At 36.2% G+C, this 24088-nt stretch overlaps 1 protein-coding gene across 1 annotated transcript in view; it reads left to right on the forward strand.

Moving 5' to 3' along the window:
- Positions 1-24088, forward strand: part of XRCC4 (X-ray repair cross complementing 4) — a 168809-nt gene that overhangs the window by 109965 nt on the left and 34756 nt on the right. The window contains exon 7 of the mRNA XM_065740521.1: positions 625-769. Within this exon, the coding sequence (XP_065596593.1) occupies positions 625-769 (145 nt within the window). The remainder of the gene's footprint in view (positions 1-624; positions 770-24088) is intronic.

The following is a 24088-nucleotide window of genomic DNA, read 5'->3' on the forward strand; positions in this document are numbered from 1 at the left end:
CAGGCTGTCCACTCTACAGGGTCTACAGGGTGGAAAACCAGAACCCCTAAGGATTTATGAGTTGGTGATCTGTGGTAGCTGAATAACTACTACATAACAAAGCATAGTACTTGACTACAGAGGTAAACCTTTTCAATGATTTATCTAGTGGATATTGAAAATTCTATAATGCTCTTCCATTCTGTTTGTATATTGTCTAGACTTGGGATTCTGAACTAAACCATGCAGTAAACAAAACACTCAAAGTCCTTCCTTCCCATGCTATATGCATGTCTTTCTCAGTTAATTTGTAGATTGCAAAGACTAACTTCAAGTTGGTGAAACTGGGCTCTATACAGTAATTTGTGGGACACCTGAGAATCATATGGTAACAGGATACTATCAGTATGTTTGTAGTCCAGAACTGCTCCAGTGATAACATAAAGATATCAAGATACTATCTTTCTAGTTTATATTTGGTCCTCATGAATTTCCATTTATATAATCGCTTTGTTTTGACAGCAATTGCTATCAAATTGGAATTCATTTTAGCAATATAGGGATTTTAATAATTAAAAAAATAGTTTAAGGATTCTCTTTCAATACTTTGTCTTCTGTCAACTTTGTTCTTTTTCCTTTTGGCAGTTCCAGAACGAAGAGATTCCCTACTGGGTAGTCCTGATGTCATCAGTACTGCTCCAAGACGAAAGAGGAGACAAAGGACAATAAATCCTGCTGGGATGGAAGCTAAGATAGCTACTTATGAGACAGAAATGCCACCAAAGGAAAAGTAAGTCATTTTCAAAGTGTATTGTGGTGTTGCTCTATCTATAAATGCTTGTTCTTTTTGTGTTTCCTTGTGCAGTTTCATAATATTCAGAGTACCTAAATCATGTTTTGTGGCATTTTTTTATAGTTATTTACATTAGTTCAGGACAGCTTGGAATCGATGTGAATGGTTAAATATAATCAGGCCCAATGAGTAATTCCATTTAGTACATCTCTGAAGTGACAATTAGAAGATAATTTTACGCAGATAGATTGAGGCCTACTAAAATGATATTCTGTGGATTATAACACTACAGTCACAGAAAGATTCACTTACAGTGTCAAACTAGGCTGGGGATCTTGAGCTAAGTTGTGTCATGGGAATTAGAATAGGATTATCAATCTGCACAGTGAGGGTGATCAAACAGAGAAATAGTTTGTTCAGAGTGGTTCTGAAGTCTGTGTCTGTGGAAAGAATCCAAACCCAACCAGGTATCATCCTGGGCAACCTGTTCTGGTTGAGTTTGCTCTGAGAAATGAGATTGAGCTAGACAACCTTCAGAAGTCCCATCAACCTCAGTGATCCTCTAGTATTTTCTTTATAATTTCAGTGGAAATAACACAGTACTATCTTTAATAGATAAAGATAGGCTTCTTTCAAAAATAAAATCACTTGGGATAAAGAAGAAAATCACTCTTCAACACAGTGGGCCAGAGTTTATAGCAGTTGATAAAAATGTTTTTGTTTCTATGTTACTCGTAACGTGTGGAAATATTTGTACATGACCTGAATGGGGTTTATATGTAGAAGTACCTCTGTGCTGCTTGATGATTGGTGGTATTTTCTACAAAAACTGGTGCTACTTTGAAATCTGTGGTAAATTGGTTTCAAAAATTATTATTCCACTCTTCTATCTGTAATACTCAATGTGTAATGAACTCTTTAAACAGACATAGACACAGACTGCAAAAACATTTCCCACGATTAGCAGAGATTTTTGTTTAAGTCAGCAAGAGAATTATTTTGACTTAAAAGATTGTAACTTGATGCTACCAATGAATATTTAAATGTACTGTTCTGTTTTATTAGTAAAAGAATACTAGTTTTTAGAATGGTCTAGAAAAATATCAAATTCTGTTTTTTTGTGCCATTAGAATATTGTGCATTACAATGAGCCATACTCTTTGCCGATTGTATGCAGTCAGACAGTTTGATTTTGAGACTCTGGCTGTCTTTGCCTGAAATACAATTCCACTCTCTTTACAATCGATTGTGGAAGGAAAACATACAGAGGTGAACAGTCAGAATAGAGAACAAAAAGGCTTTGGGCTGAGTAATCCTCTGAGTCCAGTGCCTCGGGCAAGAACTGACATGATATCGATGTTTTTGTTTTAATTCCTTTAAATGAGGCAAATTTTAGGAGGAATAGAGCATCATTAGATTTTTCATTCTGTGCAGAGGATTTCTGATATGCTTTCAAAACCAAGTCAGAGCTGAATCTGAAGAGTGGTTCTTCCTGGCTATCACATAATTAATCATCTCTTAGGGCTTACTAAAAAAGCCATTTGTTCTACCAGGTCTCTGTCCCTGCATTTCTTTAGCATTTATTATGTGTGAACTGTGTTGTAAACAATTGCTTTGCATTCCAGGTTGCAGGCTTGGCTTGTGGCATACCTGTCAGAGCTTACAAAGGTTTTTCTAGTTATGAAAATCCATATGTTTCTTTTTGATCCCACAGAGACTTGGAAATCAGATGTAATATTGCTAATAATAAAATATATTTTTGAATATTTCTTTTAATTAAAAATACAGTGGTATTTCTTGTCTTGAAGTTGTTGCATCTCCTTTGTTTACCAGGAAGATTACAAAAGCAAGGTTTTTTTTGTTTTGTTTTTTTCTCACTGTCCTTGCTCAGTTCTTGGTTTTTGAACTTCATCTTGTCTTTTGCTGGCTGCTAATCAAGCATTCAGCCAGTTTCTTTGGCTAATAATGTTTACTTCTCTTCAGCCTGTCAGAAGTAGGAAGATGTAGAATTAGTGCTGTAATCCAGTTTATAAGTACAGATGTCTATTTTTATGAAGCTTCTTCAGTAATTTTACTCACAGATGGCTAGGTCCTACATGACATGAAAGGTTTTATCACAAGCTGCGGTACATTGAGATCTTGCCCCAGATGTTTTCTAGTATTGTGCAATTTAGTGAAAAGTTATGAATCTAAGCAAATCACTCCAGTTTGCTTTGAGGAGGAAAAGTTAACTCCTTCACCTTTGGAAACGTTCCATGACAAACATGGAAGATGCACAAATCTTGGAAGCATGTCATGCAGTTCTGTTTGGCAGAAGGATCGAATGTCAGATTGTAATCACCTTCACAAATGCATGACTGGCTCCATGTTTCTGAACTCTCCTGCACAGACCTGCAGAAAGATTTGATTTTTTACGTGTGATGTAAATACTTTGAGGTGCTATCTAATAAAGTCATATCCCACAGCTCTAGCTTTAACAAACTAAAGCTTAATTAATTGTGATTTCTGTGCAAGTTTTTCAGACGTCACGGGTGCTTGCTTCATATTTGCTAGGCATTGAAAGAGCAATTACAAAGCAAACATCAAGTGCATAGTATTGCCTTTATGTTATTAGATCATAATTCATCAATTGATACAAGACCCTACAAGAAAAGAAAATATACCTCTTTACTGAATTAGGTTGTCTTATATTCGTTTTGGCTGTCCAAATCAAATATGAGGACCCAAGGGTTCACTATGTATTTCTTGAAAAAAATAATCTTTATTTTTTATTATTATAGTGTTTTTCAGTGCAGTCATCATGTAATCATATAACAGGAGTTATACCTTGAATTTTATTTATTTCTTCTAAGATTGTAAGGTCTGCTAAGAAAGTGCCATTTATGCTTAAAGTTAAAAGCATCTTAAGTAAACACAAAGTCATGACAAATGAAGGGATTCTGTTTCCACAAATATTTTAAATTTATGGATTTAGAGTCTAGGTATGTAGCAATTATTTAGTCTTATGGAATGAAAATATATACTTAGATATGACCAAGAACTTTGAAAAGAATGCAAATAAAAATTGTTTAATGTAGGAATTAGGGCAAAAGGAGTACAGTCTCTCTCACACTTTGTGTGTGGGTACAGTGGCAGAAAAAGGGGTTGAACTGTATTTGTCTATATGGACATCTATTATTACTTTGGCAGTTTATTCAAGGATTAAATAACATTTTTTAAGGAAACTTGGATAATATGAAGCTTAGTGAAAATCGGGCAGCCATGAGATCAGCGAAGAACTGAGCTAGGATTTGTGAAACAAAATTTGCTAAAATAACTGTTAAATATTTGCTGAGATAATTATGTCTTCAGGATGAAGTGGAAATTCAGCATAAATAGTCAGCCACTGAACTGCTGAGATGACGATTTATCTGCCTTTGTAGTGGGTTGCTTTCCAATCTAATATATCATGAAAGCAAATGCATCTTTGGGCAGACAGACATTACTTATAGTTGATAGCAGTCAAACTGTAGCTCACAATTTATGCATTTTTAAAATGTGACAAAAGATTATTCTTACAGTTCATAGCATGATTGAGTCAGGAAGTAAAATAAAATTATGCTTATTCCAGTTAATTGTGGTGGTATTTGTGAAGCTTTGACTGAAACTTAATATCTGGCAATTTCCAAAGGTGCTAAGCAGAGATAATATGTAAGGCAAGTTAAGATGCAAATACCACTTTTCATAATTTGCATTTTATACTTGGAGGAGAAAAATTAATAAAAGCGATCCCAATTCACATTTAGAGGTTACGCCTATTGATGCATTACCCAAATCCCTCAGGACTGCCTATGAATAACACAACTAGTTATGCAGAGTATCCATGAAGTATAAAGGCTTAAGTATATAGCTTGGATCCTGTCTATAACTGGCTATTCCTATAATAATTTTGCTCAGAAATTTTAGAGCCTATTTGTGAAAACATAGTAGCTACTGAAGATGATGACAGAAAAAAAAAAAGTTATAGCATTTTATAAATTAAGCTTAGTCAGTAGATACAGAATGCTTTTTAAAATTTGTATTATCTGAGCTAATAGAGCACAGTGAAGCTCAGGCAGTGCCTGGGTCTGCAGTCTAAAACAAAAATAAATTGGAAAACACTTCAATTTCTGTTATTCTTGACTTCTGAAGGATCTAAATTTATAGTTCCCATTCACAGAGTTTTGTCCTACGGGAAAGCCTTTACTGGATGAGACATAAAATTGCTTATTTTTCTATTCTGTGTGCTTCAAAATGTAATTTTGTATTGATGTTTGATTTCTGTTGGTGTAGTACTTCTTGCTTTGATTGATAAAACTGAATGACTACTGTAATCAGGTCTACAATTAAAGAAAAGAGCTGCTTTCCCTTACCTTCAGTTTGTTTAATTTTGCTGAAATATTTTGTTGTAGCTGTTAACCCACTGAATTTGAGAAGGCTGTTGCCACCAGTGCTTTAAGTCTTTCTTCTTTTACATACAAATATTGCTTTTTCAGAAGGCTTGGGGTGATCAGCATGCATTTAGAAGTCCTCAGAATGATCTCTGTGAAAGAAAACATTGTAATCAGATTTTGCAAGTGGGTAACAGAAGGAATTATGTACCTTGGCCATGAAGTAAGTCAAGGAAGTAAAGATAACTTCAGATGTAGGACAAAATGCTGGCGGGGTGCTTGGAAGTGCCTTGAGCTGCAGAGGATGTTTTGTGCCACCTGAATTGCCATCAGCTGCTACACTGGGGGAGGCCAAAGTGAGAATGACATTCTTACTTTGAGTTTTCAAATAAGATTGTTACGGTCTTCACATTCAGGGTTTGTGCTTGACTTGAGGGTCTATTAAAGTTAGTCACGCATGTAATTGTGTGTAGAATCAGCTGCATAGTTTTAACCTGTTAATGATAAACATGTTTTTTTTTCCTCATTTCGTTCTCTCGTCTCTTTCTATATTTTAGAAAGATTTTTATAGTCTCCAGACATACCATTTATTTGAAAAACAAAAAACAAACAAACAAACAAAAAAAGCTCTCAGCTTTATATTACAGTGCTGAAAGAAGCTAGATTTTTCTTTCTTTTGATAACTTCCTACCCCTCTAAAAGCACTCAGAGCCTGTGGTGTGCCAGGAATCCCCATGAGATCCTTGCTGCATTTGTGTGCGTTATTGTTTGAGGGCCACATTTTTAAGCTCTAAAATACAGTTTATTTAAAATGTGGTTTGCCACCACCTATGATTCAGGTAGCAAAAACAATGATTTGTCCTGGAATTTGGCTTTCCCAGAGGGTTACACATAGACATCAGTGTTACTGTCTCACATGTGAAGTAATTTTTTCCAGTAAAGGTTTAACCAAGTGAAATTTAGTTCCCACTGAAAACGATACCATAACCTCCCATGGTCCAAGGGGAGTATAAGGTTAACACCACAGTTGCCCATGATAAAGAAAGATCTTTCTGAGAGTAGATGTTGACCTGCCACTTTTTTATACAGTAAGTGTATTTATTTGATACAGTTGGAATGAGCTGGCAGAGCTTTGCGTGGTGAGACAAAGGACTGTGCACTGGTACGCACACGTGCATTACTGTAGTGCGTCCTTACCAGAGTGGTAAGCAAATTACTACCATCATAAATGTATGAAATGCAGTGTTTAGAGAGCCTTTGAGAATTAAATCATTTAGGCTGCAGTATAAATAGGATAATATCTCAGAAGTCAACAGTCAAGTTCATTTGTGAATCATGTGTCAATTAAATGAAAAATGATTGAAGTAGCTGAATTAAGTCTTTTTAGGTTTCAGTCATGTTTAGTATTCCCTTATTTAAGAAGAACAGGAATCATTTTCACAGAGAATCACAGGATTGTGGGGATTAGAAAGGACCTCTGGAGATTATCTAGTCCAAACTTCTTGCTAAAGTGGGTTCTCTACAGTAAGTAGCACAGGAAAGTGACTGGATGGTTCTTGAATATCTCCAGATAAGGAGACTCCACTACCTCTCAGGGCAACCTGTGCCAGTGCCCTGCCACCGTCACAGTACAGTTCTTCCTCATGTTCAGATGGGACTTTCCATGTTCCAGTTTGTGCCCGCTGCCCCTTGTCCTGATGTTGATCTACACTAGAAGAACCTGGCCCCATCCTCTTGACACTCACTCTTGAGATATTTATACACATTGATCCTTCTCAGCCTTCTTTACTCAAGACTGAATGTCCCAGATATCTCAGCCTTTCCTCGTAAGGAAGATGATTTCACTAAGCTTTTGGTTCCTTTTTTTTTACCATGCCACTGGCAGGAGCAGTAGATCACCAGTCCTTCCAGATAGACTGTTTTGACTAACCCAACATGTTATGCTGTAACTGCATGGCCTGATGGGAGCTCTGATAAGTGATACTAATCTTCTGAACAGTTTTCTGTAAATATTTAATCTTGCATAAGATTTGAGTGAAAAGAAGAGTTGTGTTCACTACCTGTGTTATATGACTTGTGGCACTACGAACATAGGGTGTAGTCAGAAGAAGAAGAATGGAATCATTGATTAAAACACATAGCAGTGTCTGGAAAAAAAGAAAAAAAGCATTAGCAAAACATCTAAAGTAATTCTATGCTCAACTAGAACAGGCAGAAATAAATGCACCACAGAATAGTTACCTTTACCTTCTCCTTGGTGGCACTTTATTTTGTTTTTGTTTTCCCTACCCTTTTTTTCTGTCTTTAACTGAATGGTAGATAATTAAAGACTCTTCCTCAGTCCATGTGGGAAGGGGTGAATTATTTCCATCGAAAGTGCAATGAATTGGTATCCACATCTACATTTCACCCTATTCCCAAGGGAAAGATGGGAAAATATGGAGTCTGAAAGCCTGAGGCAGAGAAAAATGAGCATTATCTGCTGACCTTTGAGGCTGCAATTTCTCCTGAGCAAAGCCACTCAGCTCTCTAGTTTGTAGTACAGCTCACCAAATTTTCTCTCCAGTAATAGTCTAATAATTGACTGCTGATGGATAAGTTATCATTCTGTGGAGCTGACAGGATCATAACCTGTGTTTTCTCAGGGCACGTTATTTAGATCAGGATTTTATTGCTGTACCAAATCTGGTGAGATATATGTCTCAAATGATTAATCTACAATGCGTGTTAATGAAACTGGTAGCTGTGAGATTATAAGAGGATGACTTTAAAAGTGGAAATGATATGCTCTTCCAGTACTATTCTGGTAAATCTTCAGTCTTTGTTCTCTTGCCTTTCTAATAATGCTTTTATAACAGAATGATATTGGCGTTAAATTTTATATTTAAACCTTCTTAGGTAGTCTGTTCTTTACATCCTAGCACCATAGATTAGTTCTGTTAAATATCTCCTTTTTATATTATTAAATAATTCCTGACCATATTTTTTAATGTGTGAACCAAAATAATTCTTCTCAGGGTTAAAGTAAGAAACAGGAAAGACTTTGTGGCTGAGCTAATTGGCAGTATTGGAATATTCTCTGTCTTTTGATGTAGAGGAAGCTACAATATTTTCTCAGTGGAAGTGTGGGAAGAAAGAAAAGGAGAACTTTGCATTAAAAATAACAAAGAAGGAAGTATTTAAAAGCCCCCCATAAGACTTCATGATTGGTATACGGCAGCAAATGTGCAATTTTTATGAACATTTCTGTAAAGGGCTTTTGATGATGGTACTAATTAAATACACATTTCCTAAAAAAGCTCATCAGGCAGGATTATTTTCATGTTACTTTTAAGGGGAAGAAACAGGTAATATAGCTGCCTAAGATTTTGGTGTATGAACTGGATGGAGATTAGAGCTAAACTGACGGAAAGCCTGTGCAATCATACTTGCAGGTTCAGTCCTCACATTAAAAATAGAGCATAAGAATATGAGATGAAAGGTTGGTTGTATTAATGAGGTAAAGCTGCTTCAAAATTTTTTTTCTTGTTCATTAGACTGATCGTGAACTATGGCTTCTACACTGAAATAAGTTAGAGTATTTCATATTGCACAACTGTCTGTGAAGATTAATAATGTTTTAACTCGTTATGGATCTCAGGAAACATTCTAGAGAATATCTTATACATAAAAGTACTTTAAAAAGTAGGATTTGGGAAATTATTTCATAAATACTTGCAAATTTTCCTGTTCCATTGAGGCAGTTGCTCAGCTTCTGTTCAGTTTATGTGGACTTTTCAGAAGTGGGATTCAGAGCACAAAGCTATTCATCTTTTTAATTGTCCTTTCTCTGTATGTAGCTTTTTAATAAAGAATTGTATTTTCTTCTTTCCTTCCCTCCCCCAAAGAGCCCTACCTCAGCACAGCAAAACTACAAAGGTACCATTTAGAGTGGCAACAGTTTTCCATTTCTTCATGTTAAAATAATTGTTTGCTCCTATGTATAAAAACCACAGAACTAAATCTGTGCAATATACCTGTCAAATAGTGACTTTGCTTCTCAAACTATCAAGGCCATGTCTAGATGTCCTACTTGTTTTTACCTACTTAATTTCACTGATTACTCTTAATTCTGAAGAAATAAATCCAAACAGTAAGAAATATTGTAGAGACTTATGTGATCTGATGGATCTTCAATATGTAATGTATAATATCAAGTAGACTCAGGACTATGGCTGTCCATCTCCTTTTATATGAGGTTCATTAGATTTACTGTTTCATATTTGCCAAATATGCTATTGAAATTGAATAAGATACAGACATTAAAAGATTTTGTTTTCAAGAATGCTTGAAATATAGTGCAAAAATATTGAAAAACCAAAGGGAAAAGGACTCTGAGTAGAAGGACTTACGATGAGTTTTGTTTTAATCCTGCATCCTCTACCTCACTAAAGAGGTTGGTCTTTCAAAATGACCTGGAGAAAAAAAGTCTGGAGAGTAGTGTAGACAATGCTGAGCAATTACACCAGGAATGAGCAGGTAGATGAGAGTAAGCGTAGTGGGGGACACTGTGGATTTACTTTTTTATTACTCATTTGTATGTGTTTCTGTGAAGCAGTACATTAACATCTAAAATCCATGGCAGTGGATTTTCACTAATGTTTAGAACATCTCCAAATCTGGTCCATATGGATAAATACTCATAAATTTGAACACTGTGACTAATACATATGCTATGAGCAAATGCACTTTCATGGTCCATTGAGAGAACTCATCTGTTTCTGTCAACTTGCATCAGGATTCAGCACAACATTAACCAGTATCTTTTTGATAAGTTCTGCTGTTTGTGAGAAAATATATTACTTCTGCATCAGTCTAAAAACGTACAGGAAAAGAGAAGGTATTTGGCAAATCTAACCTTATGTCTGTATTAAAAAAAATTAACACTGTCACAATTGTCTTAAAGGTAAGCAAAAACAAGACCATCTTAAAAGCTGCAGGATGTACAGAATTGGATTAATAAAAACCTTGTTTACAGATAATACTGCTAGAAGATTCTCTTGATTACTTAATAGTACTTAAGTAAATCCCTTACTTTATTCAGCTGTCAAACTATTCATAATAATTTTCATGCACTTATTACATCATTCCAGCTTGTACATATGATCAGTATTTTGTGAATAAAAAGATATTTATGGAATTAATTACATGCTTATTCCTTCATATCACTGACTAGAAACTATTAGTGAGAAGTTATTAAGTAGTTATTATTAATTAGCAACAATTATTAGTACAGATTTGGAATCAAAGTGTGTGAAAATTTTCAGTGTTTAAAAAAGATGATCAAAGGATAGGCAACATTACAATGTGCATTAAATAGCAGACATTGGCTAAAATAAAAGTATCTTTTGAAATGATCTTAATGATTCAGAAGAAATCAAATACCAGGATGAACTGAAATCCAAAAATAGTCTATACATTGATATTTCATTCTGTATGTTCAGAAAAGCAATTAAAACAGGAGAAGGATAAAATGTGCATGTAAATGCTGTTGTTTATTGAGGGTAATTCCATTATGGAAATACATGAGAGATCTAATATATTTCTTCTTTAAAAGGTGATAATTATTCAAGGCTAAAGAAATGTATATTTTTATACTACTTTTGTAGATGTGAAAAAGATTATGACATCAAGGTGACAAATCTTTCTATTGCATTTTAAAATGCTACCACTTGTTTTGAATTTTTCTAGAAAAAGCAGAGTGAAGATGCTTAACTTGAGAAAATAATTAGTGAGAAGTTTATTGAAAAATTTGGTGACCTTTTTGGTCAAGTTTATTATCATTTTGCTTCTGGATTATTTGTGACTACACAAAGAAAGCATTTATCAATACTTGATTTACATTGCAGTGTTCCCCACTCAGATTGTTCCCCAGTCTGCTCCTCAGATTCCTATTGAACACTTTAGAATATTTTCATAGTGATTATTTTTTATTCTGAGTGGACTATGGTACTTGATTTATCACTTCACTGTTCCTGTGCACCTCCTCTGTCCTTGAAGTTCCAGAAGTGTAAAACTGAGGCAAAGTGATGATCAATCATGTCACTTAGTTTCTAGTGGTGATGTGAAACAGCCTGACTATGATTTTGTCTCTCTGGGCTTGCTGCTTGAATAACTATTGAAGTACCTGGACAGAATTCTATTTTAATTGTAATAAGTACTAAAAATTATGTGTTTATGTAAATGAACTTCTCAAGTCTTTAGGGTAAAGTACACCATTAAATAACATTTCTGCTAGGAATATATTCATTTAATTTTCTAGCAGTCATAAGTATGTCATAAGAATTATTTTTATGCTCAGATTATGTGTCATTGGCCAGATGTACTGAAACTTCAGATTAAAAATGGTTCTGTTAATATTTAAAGAGTCCCCATTATATATGTATCTGTTTAGTTACAGTAATACCTGAAGATCTCCAAACGAAAAGAAAATAACATCAAAATGATATATTATATATATATATATAAATACACAATAGCATGTTGTCCAGTTCTTAGTACTTTTTCTTGGATAGTAACTGATGGAGGGGTACAGGACATTGTGTTTCTTCAGTAGGTGAGTGAGGAAATCAGAAGTATTTGTGTATATGCCCTTGACCAGTGAATGGTACTCTATGTCTATCAGGTAAGGTCGTCTTGGAAAAATAAAGTAGATCTCATTGGACTGACAAAAATTGTTACGAGCTGGATGGACTATCATGATGTAAAGTTAGGCATTGCCTAACTGGGCTTTGTAACACTTCATTCTTCTGTGTCAGACTTCTCAGTCTTCAATTTGTATTCATGCTCTCTCCGCTTCAACATAGCACTTGAGAGGTGTGTATATGCGTGCTTGATATGCATCTACATTAAGTAATACCAAATCAGCCATCACATCTCAAGGAAGAAGTAGAACTGCTTGTTAGACTATTTATTCAGTGTGACTTGATGTAGGGTGTTGCCAGAGACCACAATCCTAAGTTCACAATATCTCTAATGAAATGATCTGCAAAGCTGTGATTTTTCTGATGCTGCTATAACCTTCTCTTAGACTACATTTACAAAAGTCCATGTTTTGTCTAAGACAGTGTGTGCCAGGCACTCCTCTATTTCATAGTTTCTCAAACACCACTCCTAGTTCTGCAATGAGTCCCTGTCCTTCATATTCTCTTTTTGCCAAGATTAAAAAAACGAACAAAAAAACTAATTTTGTTTCCTCAGTAATTCTAACCTTTCTGTTGCTGAGATCTCTCTGGAAAACCAGCTTATTTATAGACAGGTTGTAATGAATACAGTGTTATATGTTGTATCAGCATGTGTGTCTTCTGCTAGCATTTCACTTTTTAACTATTTGCAGCTTACGACAAGAAAAAATACTTCAAAACAAAAAAATTGAAAATTCTTTTCAAACACTTTGGAAGCTAGCCTAGAAGAAATCAATGATAAATCTCCTTAAAAATGAAGCTGAGCCACAGTGAGTTCTTCAGAAGAATTTACCAAAACCCTTCTAAACTTCATGACCTACCAACCTAAAAACGTCTTATTTAATATAGGAATATGTGAATGAAAGAAAGTGCTGATTTTAGGGATATTTGTATTAGTAAAGTTAAGTACCATTTTTTTGTGGAGGACAGACCTAAATTTTGGTGGCTATTTAAGTTTGAATATTTTATGCAAGCCTTTCAAATGACTCAAATCTTTCTGAATCTAAACTAGCTCTTCACATTTTTATTTCACATCCTCACATCCTTTCTAGACATTCCTGTCCAGACTAATAATTAAGTATAGCATTAATAATGCATTCAATCGTATTAATTTAATACTGTTTCCTTGTATTAAAAAGCTGAGTCTTAGTTAGGACTTCCAAATCATTGGTATTAAATTTTCTACCACACCCGAAATTGCTGTCCTTATCAAGGCAGAGACATTCTAAGTGTAAATGAGTTCTCTGTTTTTAAATATGTTCCTTGTCTGTGTCATGTTGACAAGTGCTTTTCATATTGAAAACTTCACAGTTGTTAGACCTTGTCAATTTGATGTGGAAGTGAGAAAATTATCTGGAGATTTGGAGCCTAACATTGTCTACATAAATGTGCATTTGTGTGTAGGACAATTTGCAGTCATCTAACATCTCCAAATACTATTATTCAACTGTGTGTTCTTGCAAAACTATGTTGCCTCCTCTAACATGGTTTCTATTGTCTGATAGAAAAAACTACAACATCGTTAGAACATATAAAGAAACTGAAAGAGAAGACAGGTTGTCTTTCTGAGCAATTAAATTAAATATTTAGATGAACAAGACAAAAACACAAACAGAATATCCATAAGTTGCAACTTTTCTTCTCGAAGCAGTAGCTAACCATGTCTCTAGCATCTGAGAGTAGCTTTTGAAATCTACTCCTCCCCACAAACGGTGTCAAATTGAGGAGACTACCTCATCTGGGTTTTACGTCTGGCCCTAATAAGGTAGTTCCTATTTCATAAACATGCCTGCTTAAATTTCTGCAAGGTTGGTCAACAAGAGTAGGTACCTTTGAAGAACTGCAGTGAACAATCTGATTCATCTAGTATAGATCCACCATTAGATGCCATGTAGTTCCTCCGTTCCATATGAATATTTGAAGTCTGATCAAGTTGGAGAAAAGTTGTTGTTCACCGTCTCTGCTTGTGCATCCTGAATCTCCAATAGATGAGTCTGTTCATCTACACTTACAAGAAAATGAGGTACTGTGTGATTTAAGTTGAGCTTATAACTAACTTGAGCTGAACTTCATCAGAGTTTCTGAGTCCCTTTTCTAGAAGTTTATCTTGATAGGGAGCTTAGTTGCTGATTCTAGATTATATGAGAGTTCTATACAAGGCCAAATAACGCATGCTTAAATTTTTCAGTTGCTTGTGAAGTTGAGCGTTCCTTGAAAATATTTATACCAAATAGCCATTTCAGTTGTTAAGCAATCCATTTCTATTCTTACTGGTGAAGCAGTATCATCCAGAGATTTCAAAAATGTCCAGTATTAATTTATAAGTGACCAAATATACTGAATCGTGTTGGTAGTGTGAAGTCACATTTTAGCTGAAAACTTCTGATATACACATGTTTAGTGAGATTAGTGAAATTTGATGACAAGGTCTTTATTCTTGGAAACTCTTCATACTTGGACTCTGTGATGTAGAATAAATTCAATAAAATCATCAGAGTGACAGGACATAATCAACGTCCCTCATCTTTAATAAGCTCTTACAGATGTTATTAACATAATGGTTCTTCACCCATTTGCTCAGGAATTAATGGCAGAGAAGAATTTGTAAGTCTTCTCTAATATTCTTGTTGGTTATTTTTATTTATTTTTATATTTGCAGCCTATTGTACAGCATCTAAACTTAATTTTTAGTTCGATGGGAAAGAAATCTGTGCAAGACAGGATACTGCTGGGATATAATCAGCAAATTCAAATTTTACTGTACATGTTTGAACCAGACATCTCCCTGCTTTTTGTCTTTTTTTTTTCCTTTTCCTCAGAAGGAAGAAAATTTACATTTAAACTGCTACATTTTCATTGTTTATACTGCATTCTTTTCAATGTGGCATAATTTTTATATCCTTGCTTTTCTTCAAATTTAATGAAAATGAGTTTTCCTGCCAGGCTGGCAGGTAAATTGTGATAAAATGTATATTAACTCAAAATGACCTTGAGGCACAGTCCTCATTAAGGTTTGAAATAACCATTCAATATATTATTTATATATGAAGCTTACATGAAAATGTATGTATAGGACCAGCTTTGAAGATCCTTTTTTTTTATTATAACACTGCCTGATTTCAGAAGTACTTTTCTTCTGTTTCTGGAATATGCATACTAATTGAAGTGGTACAGTGCTTCAATTCCAGGCAAATACACAAAGAAGAAAATAATACATAAGGTGTTAAATAATGCATACCTATTTAATTGGATAAATAGGAAAACCTGCTAGATAAGTGTTGACTGACAGATCATAAAACTCTCTGGTGATTAATTATAACTGAACTGACATCACAAATATGACAGGGATGTGTGAGAAGAGCTTAAGCTGCAAGCTTTATATTAGAAAGTACTTAGGAAGAAAACATAATTAGGCATAAGCACTGCACAGATATAATTAGGAGACAAAAAAGAATCTTGGTCTATTTAGACACTTGGGGTGCTCTAAAAAGATTGTGGCCAGCAGGGAGGTTATTCTCCCTCTCTACTCTCCCTTGGTGAGGCTACATCGTGAGTACGATGTCCAGTTCTGGGCTCCTTAGTTGAGAAAGACTAGGTTCTCCTTTCTTGAGAAAGAAAAGGAATTCTAGATACAGTCTGGCGAAGGGTCACAAAGATGATGAGGGGTCTGGACCATCTCCTTTATGAGAAAAAGCTGAGTTCTGGGTCTGTTCAGCCTGGAGAAGAGAAGACTGAGAGGGGATCTTACCAACGCTTATAAATATCTAAAAATTTAAATCTCTCCCTTTTAGAGATTAGGATGTGTTGTGGGATCATACCAAAGACCTTACAGAAGGTCAGGTGGCATCTGTTGCCTTTCTTTTGTCACCAGTGCTGTCACTATGTTGTAGAAGGTCACCACATTCATTGGGCACAAGCTTGATTAAGTGGTGCTGGCTGTCTTGGATCACCTCATCTCACATGTCCTTTAACATAGCTTTCTAAAGGATCTGCTCCATGATCTTCACAGGCACAGAGGCTCAGCAGCCTGTAGTTCCTTGGGTCTTCCTTACTCCCTTTCTTAAAAATGGGAGTGATGTTTCCCTCTTTCCAGTCACTGTGATCTTGCCTGACAGCCATGACTTTTCAGATGTGATGGAAATTGGCTGTCAACAGTTACCCCCCCTTGAGGAGCCATTCTGAGTTCCTTGGGGTTAAATCTGAGTTTTGTCCTGCTGATTTCTAGTGTGGCTCTTCTTTGTCACCCAGAAGTTCATCCCCTTCTTTTATAAAATATATTAAATGAATAGAAGTGGAAATTAGTCATCTAACTTCATTAGACCCCGTAGTCCCTTCTTGATGTCTTAATCATGGATCCCCAGCAGCTCGCAAACTGCTCTGGAGAGATCTGGGTGGCAAGTGAGTGCCTCAGTGCCTCTCTGTGAGGAGTCCTCAGTTACCAAGACCCTTAGTTGTTTGTTTTTTTTTTTTGGTAGCTCTTTTTCTGATGTGGGCCCTTGATTGGACTAACTCAATGTTCTTGTCCCTTCCTGGGTCCTCACCTTTCCCCATCCTCTCTCCCCAAGCCCTGTGCCTTGTACCTGCTGCTTAGGAGGACTTTGGAAAGAAGGGAGGACTACTTCTGCTTGGTGCAGAGTCATTGATCCAGTCCTCCCCATCCTGTGCATGTCTCAAGGAAATAATTCCATCAGTGTATTTTACCTAGGCCAGTCTAGTCCTCGACTCATCCAACTATAGAGTCATTTTCTGTGCATAACAGATCTAAAATGTGATATGTGACTGCCTGTGTACAACTGTTGATTGGATTAGAGTGCACACTTTTCATCACATCCCTTTACTCTTATACCTGGACTTCAAAGCAAGATATATTTCTTTTATTTTATTCTTCTCATCCATTAGGTGTTTCCCAAAACCACTCCTAATGGTAAAGAACTTTCCCTTACCTACCGCTGTACAGATGCTATAGACCAGAGGACCTCTTCTTAATCTACAGATGATACCTCGAAGGCACAAAATGTCCTGGTCTTTTTTTGATCCCATAGAACAGGAAGACTCTTTGTATTTCACAGGACTACACAACACTGTACTAATTGCCTCAGAAGTCAGTGCCTGCTGGGCTTCTTCTAATCCACTCAGGCATACATTTATCTCACTATGTTACATCAGTGGATACACCTGTTGGAGTAGTCTCCTGGGATTACTGGAGACTGGCACCTAATTCAGAGCAAAGTGAGTATTTTCAGTCTGTTTCATGCATGATTTATCAGTTATTGTCACTGATCATCTGTCATTACTCACATTAGTATGATTTTTGCTATTAAAGATATATATAAGTAAAGTGTATTTTGGCTGTATTCTAAAATACAGGAAAATATACTTTGTAAACTGAGAAAGCGGTTGTCTGTTAGAAAATATATCTTTTAAAACTGTTTTGAATTCCAAGTTAAATTTATTTTTATACTGTGAACTCCTTCACTGGAATATTTTTCATTTCCTTTTTGGCTCATAACCTAATAATTAACACTAGACACTTTGAAAAAGACATTTTTTCTTGCTTTTGTATATTGATGTTCCTTATCTTTTCTTATTCATACAACTGAGCACACCCACTGCTATTCCCTGAAGCTAATGCAAGGATTTAAAATTCAAAGCACTGACAAACATGGATTGCTGTTCAAACAACACATCTAAATGTTCTTAAACACCTTGATGAGTTACATACTCAGAGTGGGCTAAATCAATGAAATCTATTGTGTGGTTTTTATTTATATTCCTTTTTCTATCCAAACAGTTGTCTTGAAGATAATCCCCCAAACCCAGTCTGATGATTGCAGTAGTGTTTCTAGTATTTTGTACACCTGCCTCTGAAAAGAGAACAAAGTGATAAATATTACATGCATGATAAGTGGTCCCTAGAGTTATTATTCAACACAGAGAGTTAACTGTTTGCGATTTACAATTATTTCTTCACGTTTGGAAAATAATGAAAGTGAGTACTGTTTTCGCTTTGAATGCACGTAGCTAAGACTGATTTTATTGTAACTGTGTTCTACTACAGTACACAACCTTATTAAGTCATGTTTTAGTTACGCTGCAAAACCACTGTATGACAGGGAACCTTTGCAGACCTAACTACACAGTGTCTGAAGATTTTCATATGCATCCGTTTTCTCTTCTAGCATTTTTCCATTCAATGTTTGAAAAAGATATGTAGTTACTACAGTACTAAGCATAAGAGAGTGAGCCTACAGGAAGCAGTTCACTGGGATTAGGGAAAAATCAATTCTCTAGCAAACATATGATCAATACAGCATGATTAAATGTATGACTACAGATACTTATCAAATCTGAAATAAATATCATTCCTTTAATGTACGAATTCAGGTTGTTCTCCTAATCTCATCAGTTGTGAATATCACTGGAAAGTTGGCCTGCTTTTAGCCTTTGAATGGTATGTTTGCATGCACATTGATCAGCACATACTGAGCTTACCCTATAAAATGCTTCCATTAGACCTCTGCTTTCTTGTTTTTTAGTCACACTGAGATTTTTATTCAGAATGAAGACAAGCAGAAAAATATTAATTGTGATGGCTTGAATCCTTTTATTATTTCAGAATGCAGCTCTTGTTTGGACAATGCCATAATTACATGGAGCTAGAATAAACAACTAGTTTTTTTTTACTAAGTGGATTTAAGTTTCAATTTCCTATTTTGTATTTTCCAGAAATCATTTAAACAGATGATTTTGCTCTCTCAGAAAAGATAGGACCAAAATGTGTTTCTTTTATACAGCATGAAGTGTTTTGATTGGGAAAAGGAAAGGAATTTTTTCTCCAGATTGAAAGAGTAATAAAAGAAAATGTAGTTGTTCTCTTTCTCCGCAGTCCTACTAGAACTTTAGTCAAATGACAAGTCATAAAGAGACGGTCTGCAAAAGCTTAAAATCAGCCCAAAAGTCAGTGGCAACAGTCTAATCTGATACAGATTTGGAATTTAACCTATGACATCTATTCAAGATGATGTCAGCAAGAGAAAATTGTAAGCCTTTGCATCCTATATCCCCCTGAAAAACCACTAGGGTCTAGCAGCAGTGTGAAATGAGAATGCTGGGCAGTGTGTATAGTTGTCCTCCAGGGTGTCTCCAGAGACAGAACTTCTGGGTACTGCCATATTCTCAGGAAGACACTGCTGACTGGGATGGCCATGCAGCTCCATAATAAATAAAGTGCTTTATGGCAAAGTATTAAAACATAGGCTACACTCTTGGTGCCTAACTTGACCAGAATAATGTGCTGAAAAACTGCTTAGTAGTTGGAGAAGCAATTTGTCATTAATCTGTTTCAGGTTTGCCAGAGGTGATCTCTCATTTTGAACTGTGGTTGTTGACACCCAGAGGGGGTGGTGAGTGAAAACGGGCAGGTGAAATTATTCAAAGCAGAAACTGCTTGCCAGAAAGCTGGTTTCCTAGGAACGACATTTTGCAGAGCACAAGTCTGAGCCCTTGTGACTACCAGTGGAAGGAGAATGTCTAAGCAACCATGACTTGGAAGTTTTAAATCCTCTTCTTTTATGCTCCTAGGAAAGCACCAGAACAGGAAGTTTAATTTCAGCAGAGTGTAATGAGGTCAGTGACAGTGGTGCTGCTGAGCACGCACCACTCTTCAGAGAAAGGCCACTCTGTACTCTCCTTGTGGAACATTTCAAACAAGCATTTTATCCTGTTTCTCTCCTTGGCTTTTGCAACTGGACAGCTTAGTCATCCTGGTATTAACAGTTCTTGTATTGTGGGCCTCGCTATAAGCTGATTACGTAGATAAGTTATTGCTAAACAAGCTATTAATTTAATAAGTGAATTTAAAGAGCAGTGCTATTGCACAAGTCTCTGAATGACACTCCTACTCCACAACTGTTGCTTTCTGTACTTCAGCTTTCTCCATCTCGAAGGGATTCAAGGAGGCAGCCACATAGCCCAGGAAGCTCCATATGAGAATCTGATCTGCAATTGCTCTTCCAGGGTATTTCAGAAAGAGAAAAGCCCTGGCTCTTTCAAGAGCTTCAAAATTTGTTATTTTATCAAATAGATGCTCTATGAGCTTGAGTTTCTCGGAGGTAGTTCTGCTTGATCAGCTTCTGAAAAATGTCTCTGGAGCTGAGAAAGCTGAGCTTTCAGCTTCTTTGCAGCCAAATGAACTGATCTGAATTACTATTTTCAGTGCCTGGATAATGTTTTTGCATACCCTGATACTATATTTTCATTCTGCTAGCTAATCTTTGTTTCTTTTACTTGCCTGTGACTTGGCCCACAAGACTGCAGCACAAGCTACGAGTAAGCAATGTTATAGGAAAGGATTTGTAGTGCTGCTCAGTCCATGCACAGAACAGCTGGAGAAATAATGCAAAAAGTATGAAAAATTATTATGGAAAACATGAAGTGTTCTTGTGAGAACTCTCATAAGTGGCTTCTGAAGTGCAAGAAGCTGTACCATATGTGAGGCTGGCAGGGAATGTTTTTTGGGGAATACATTCCTTGGAGGAACTAATTCTGACAGTTTATCAAAGGCACAACGCAAGACAAACTGGGAAAGTAAATAGACTGACAGAGCTGCCTTTGTCCGGACAGGTTTTGGACACAATGACCTTGTGTTGTTGCTTCCTGCTATAGCTTCAGCAAATGTTCCCTCCCGATCTCTCCTAGTTAAGCACTTTTAGTGGGCTTGATTACTCCTCTTTCATCTCACTGCTCATTCCTTCAGCTGGGGCAAAGAGGGAAGAGGGGCAAGAGGATGAAAAGTAAGGGTTTGACCTGGAGCTGATGCTTTTCTGCTGTTCCAATGCAAGATTTGTTTCCTTGACTGCCTGTCTTTTTGTGCATTTGCTTCACCAAGATGTCAAACTTGTGGCTAGGCTTGGCGAAACAGGAGCTTAATCATGTCCTGAAGATTGACTGTTCTAATGGTGTCCGTGTTCCTATGGATGCAGATAGTTTACTGGGATTTCTGTACATGCTTTGGCCCTCAAATTCCCAGGAAAATATACTGTGCTCAATCAATATATAAAACAAATAATTAAATAAATTAGTTATGTAACACCTGCAGATCTTTTATACTTTCAAGCCTTTGGTACACTTTGCTGAGTGGATCTTATGAAGGGAATGAAGGAAGTGAAGGACAAATGGGAAGAAGGGCATTTCCATATTTTATTCTTCCTGCTCTTAGAGTTGAAGTAAAAGATCTGATATACCGAGGTCTGTGGAGCAGTAAGAAACCATTTTTTGTTTGTTCATATCCTCTGTCAGAGGCTATCTGCAAGCTCTGTAATACGTGCCCAAGATGCAGGTACCCAAAACGACTCCGTGTCACTGACCCAAACCTTTCATTGTGGAAAGAGAAAGGGTTTTGTTCTCTGATTTTTTAATCCATTGGCTTGAATATTAAACCTAATTGTAATCAGAAAGTCAGATTTCCAAATGTAGTGCAGTCACTAAAACTTCAAATGTCAGCTTTGGAGGAATGAGTCGTGAAAGCCACTGAAGTGCTGCTCTGTAATTCTTTTCCTGTTTACTAACCATATAAGCTGATGTTGGGAGCTGTCTGGTGTTCTTTTTCTCTAAAGTGCAGTAGTGAGCTATAAAACCAATCAAATGAAAAGCCCTTAAGGTCTAGTGGGCAATAACTGAAACAAAAGGTACAGTTTTCTTTCAGCACAACCAAGACAGCATTTCTTTGATTCAACAGCTGAAAGTCCAAGTAAATAAAGGAAGAAGATCATCACTTGCTCTTACTTTGGGAGCAATTAATAGCCCTTTGATAACACACTATTTCCTTTTTTTCCGGTTCTTGCATTGCCCTTCCTTTCCTCCTGCTAGTTAAGCACCCTCAGTAGGGTTTCATCTCATATTGTGGGCAGCAGAAATGCTTTTTTTTTTCTTTTCCAGGTGATTATTTCTTTGAGCTTTTGTATCACAGGGAGACAAAGGCTACCTTTTAAAAAAGGAATAAGTAAAAACATTTTTCTCACAATCCCTTTTACTTTCCTCTGTAACTTAGACAGTTGTGCTAAAATGTCTTGCACATCCTGGATGGGAAATTAGGTTATTTTTATTTTCACAGAATCACAGAATCACATTTTGTTCTATTATGAATTATTTTTTACCTATCTAATAAATATTAGAATGTTCCTGTGTATCTTACTGCATTAATTAATAAACTAGTGAACTAGCGAAGGAGTGGGAAAAGAAAGTTACCACTGTATGTGTTTCTCAGAGCAGAAAATGTTCTGGAAAGTATATATATATATTAATTTTATTTTCCTTTACTCATGAATGATTTTGTATTCTTAAAACCAACAAAGCCCATCTTTTGCAATGATGAATAATTGAATTTGTTCAGCAGCTCTCTATATATTTGGTGACAGTCCTATCTTACTGCTACATTTAAATATCAATTCCAAGACTTAGTTTTTTCCAGTTTCTGACAGTTTTGACACGTGCTGAAGTCTTTGTCCCTTTCCATGAAATTTAATTCCATGCAACTTAGACTGATCTACTCCTGGCGTGAGGGTTATTTGCCTCATGTAGCAGCAGTGTAAAATTAAAAGCTTATAGTTAATTTCATTGTTATCCTGGTCATTTTTAAGACAGATAGCTCTCAATCATATGGAATATATAAAAATCTGTGAATTCTTTGGTTTGTATATGCCCCAGGAACAAAACCATGAAGCAGCCATGAGCTAGATGCTTTTCAGGTTCATGTATATGTTTTAATAATGGTGGGAGTGGTAGCTCAGAACAGCTTGTGGATTAGTGACAAAGTGCTGCAAGTAAACAAAGTTTTGCAGAAGCAAATTAAGATAGCATGTATTCCTGCCAAAATTCAGAAATTGTTCACAGCAGACAAGCCCTCAGGCTGGAAGGGCATTTTTTAAGTGTTCCATTTCTGGAGTCTTGTTCTTGTGAGCGTCTGAGTTTGTCACCATACTTTTAAAGCCTCTGAGCTTCCTACTTTTGAGCACGAATATAGTTTCCTCATCCTCCAGTAACTCCTACCTTACTTGGAGACATTAAGTCACAGAAGAAATTTTGGTTTTGAAGTTAATAAAGACCTATGCTGGAATTAAAAGACTTGCACCCAACACCTGACATGTTCTATTGAAACCCGTATGAAGATCCTATGCTCATTACGAGAGTAGTAGAATGCACATTGAGTGAGAGGTTATGTAATTCACATATGACACGTGAGGTATAAAACTCACATAGAACTCTACTGTACCCTAACCCAGACTGAGTTTTAATCCCTGTATGGTTCAAAGGCTGTGAGTTGTTTTTGAAGCGATTCCTATCCACATTTTTTGAGTCTGCAGCCACCCGGAATCTGAAAAGGTCTGTGTTATGAGAGAGCATCCACATGGTTGTTCCCTCTTTGCTCTTTTATGGTGAGTGGTCTCTAAAGTCCCACAAATTTAATACAGTCCAGTGACTAATAGCACAGCCCTGCTGAGCCCAGATCACCCACTTTGAGAGTAATACAGAAGGTGGCTCTCGGTCCTTGCCATGCCGTGCTCTTTGAGTCATGGTCTGACTCATCCTGCATCCCCTCAGCAGCCCCAGACCTACAGCACACAAGAGACAGAATTCATCTTTTGTTTCTTTTTTCTTAATATTTTATCAGGCATAAAATTACTTGTCTCATAAAACTAGTATTTGTAAACAGATTTGTTTCTTCCCTCAGTCTGTACAGAAGGTTCCTCCTGCTACCACCCTCACCTCGCGTCAACACTTAAAACTGAAGCTTTCCTTTTGGAGAAGTTAGACACAGCAATTACCAGTCTGTCTGCTTCTTTTACTATGAGAGAGCACTAACCTATGCTGATAGCCTTTATCAAGGCTATCAATTATCAAGCTGCTATTCCAAGCAGCTTGCTGATTTTTTCTTCTTTTCTTTTTTGTATGTGTGCTTTGGTTTTACTGCTTCCTGGATTAGGTCCTAGCCAGCAGCTTTTAACCAAAGCTCTTTCCCAAACACTGTATTTCATCAACTTCTTACAGTGACACTGATTTTGTCTAGTGTTTTTAATATTTTTTTTCTGTGAAACAAAGCTCAATCTGTGACTTCATTGCTGACATGTAACATTTACTACCTTTAAGGAGTTAAATAGTCCTCTTAAGGTGGAAGGAACATTTTTTTT

The sequence above is a fragment of the Cyrtonyx montezumae genome, unplaced genomic scaffold, assembly GCF_038088225.1.
Source record: "Cyrtonyx montezumae isolate F1298 unplaced genomic scaffold, pur_monq_1.0 scaffold_27, whole genome shotgun sequence".
Taxonomy (NCBI): Eukaryota; Metazoa; Chordata; class Aves; order Galliformes; family Odontophoridae; genus Cyrtonyx; species Cyrtonyx montezumae.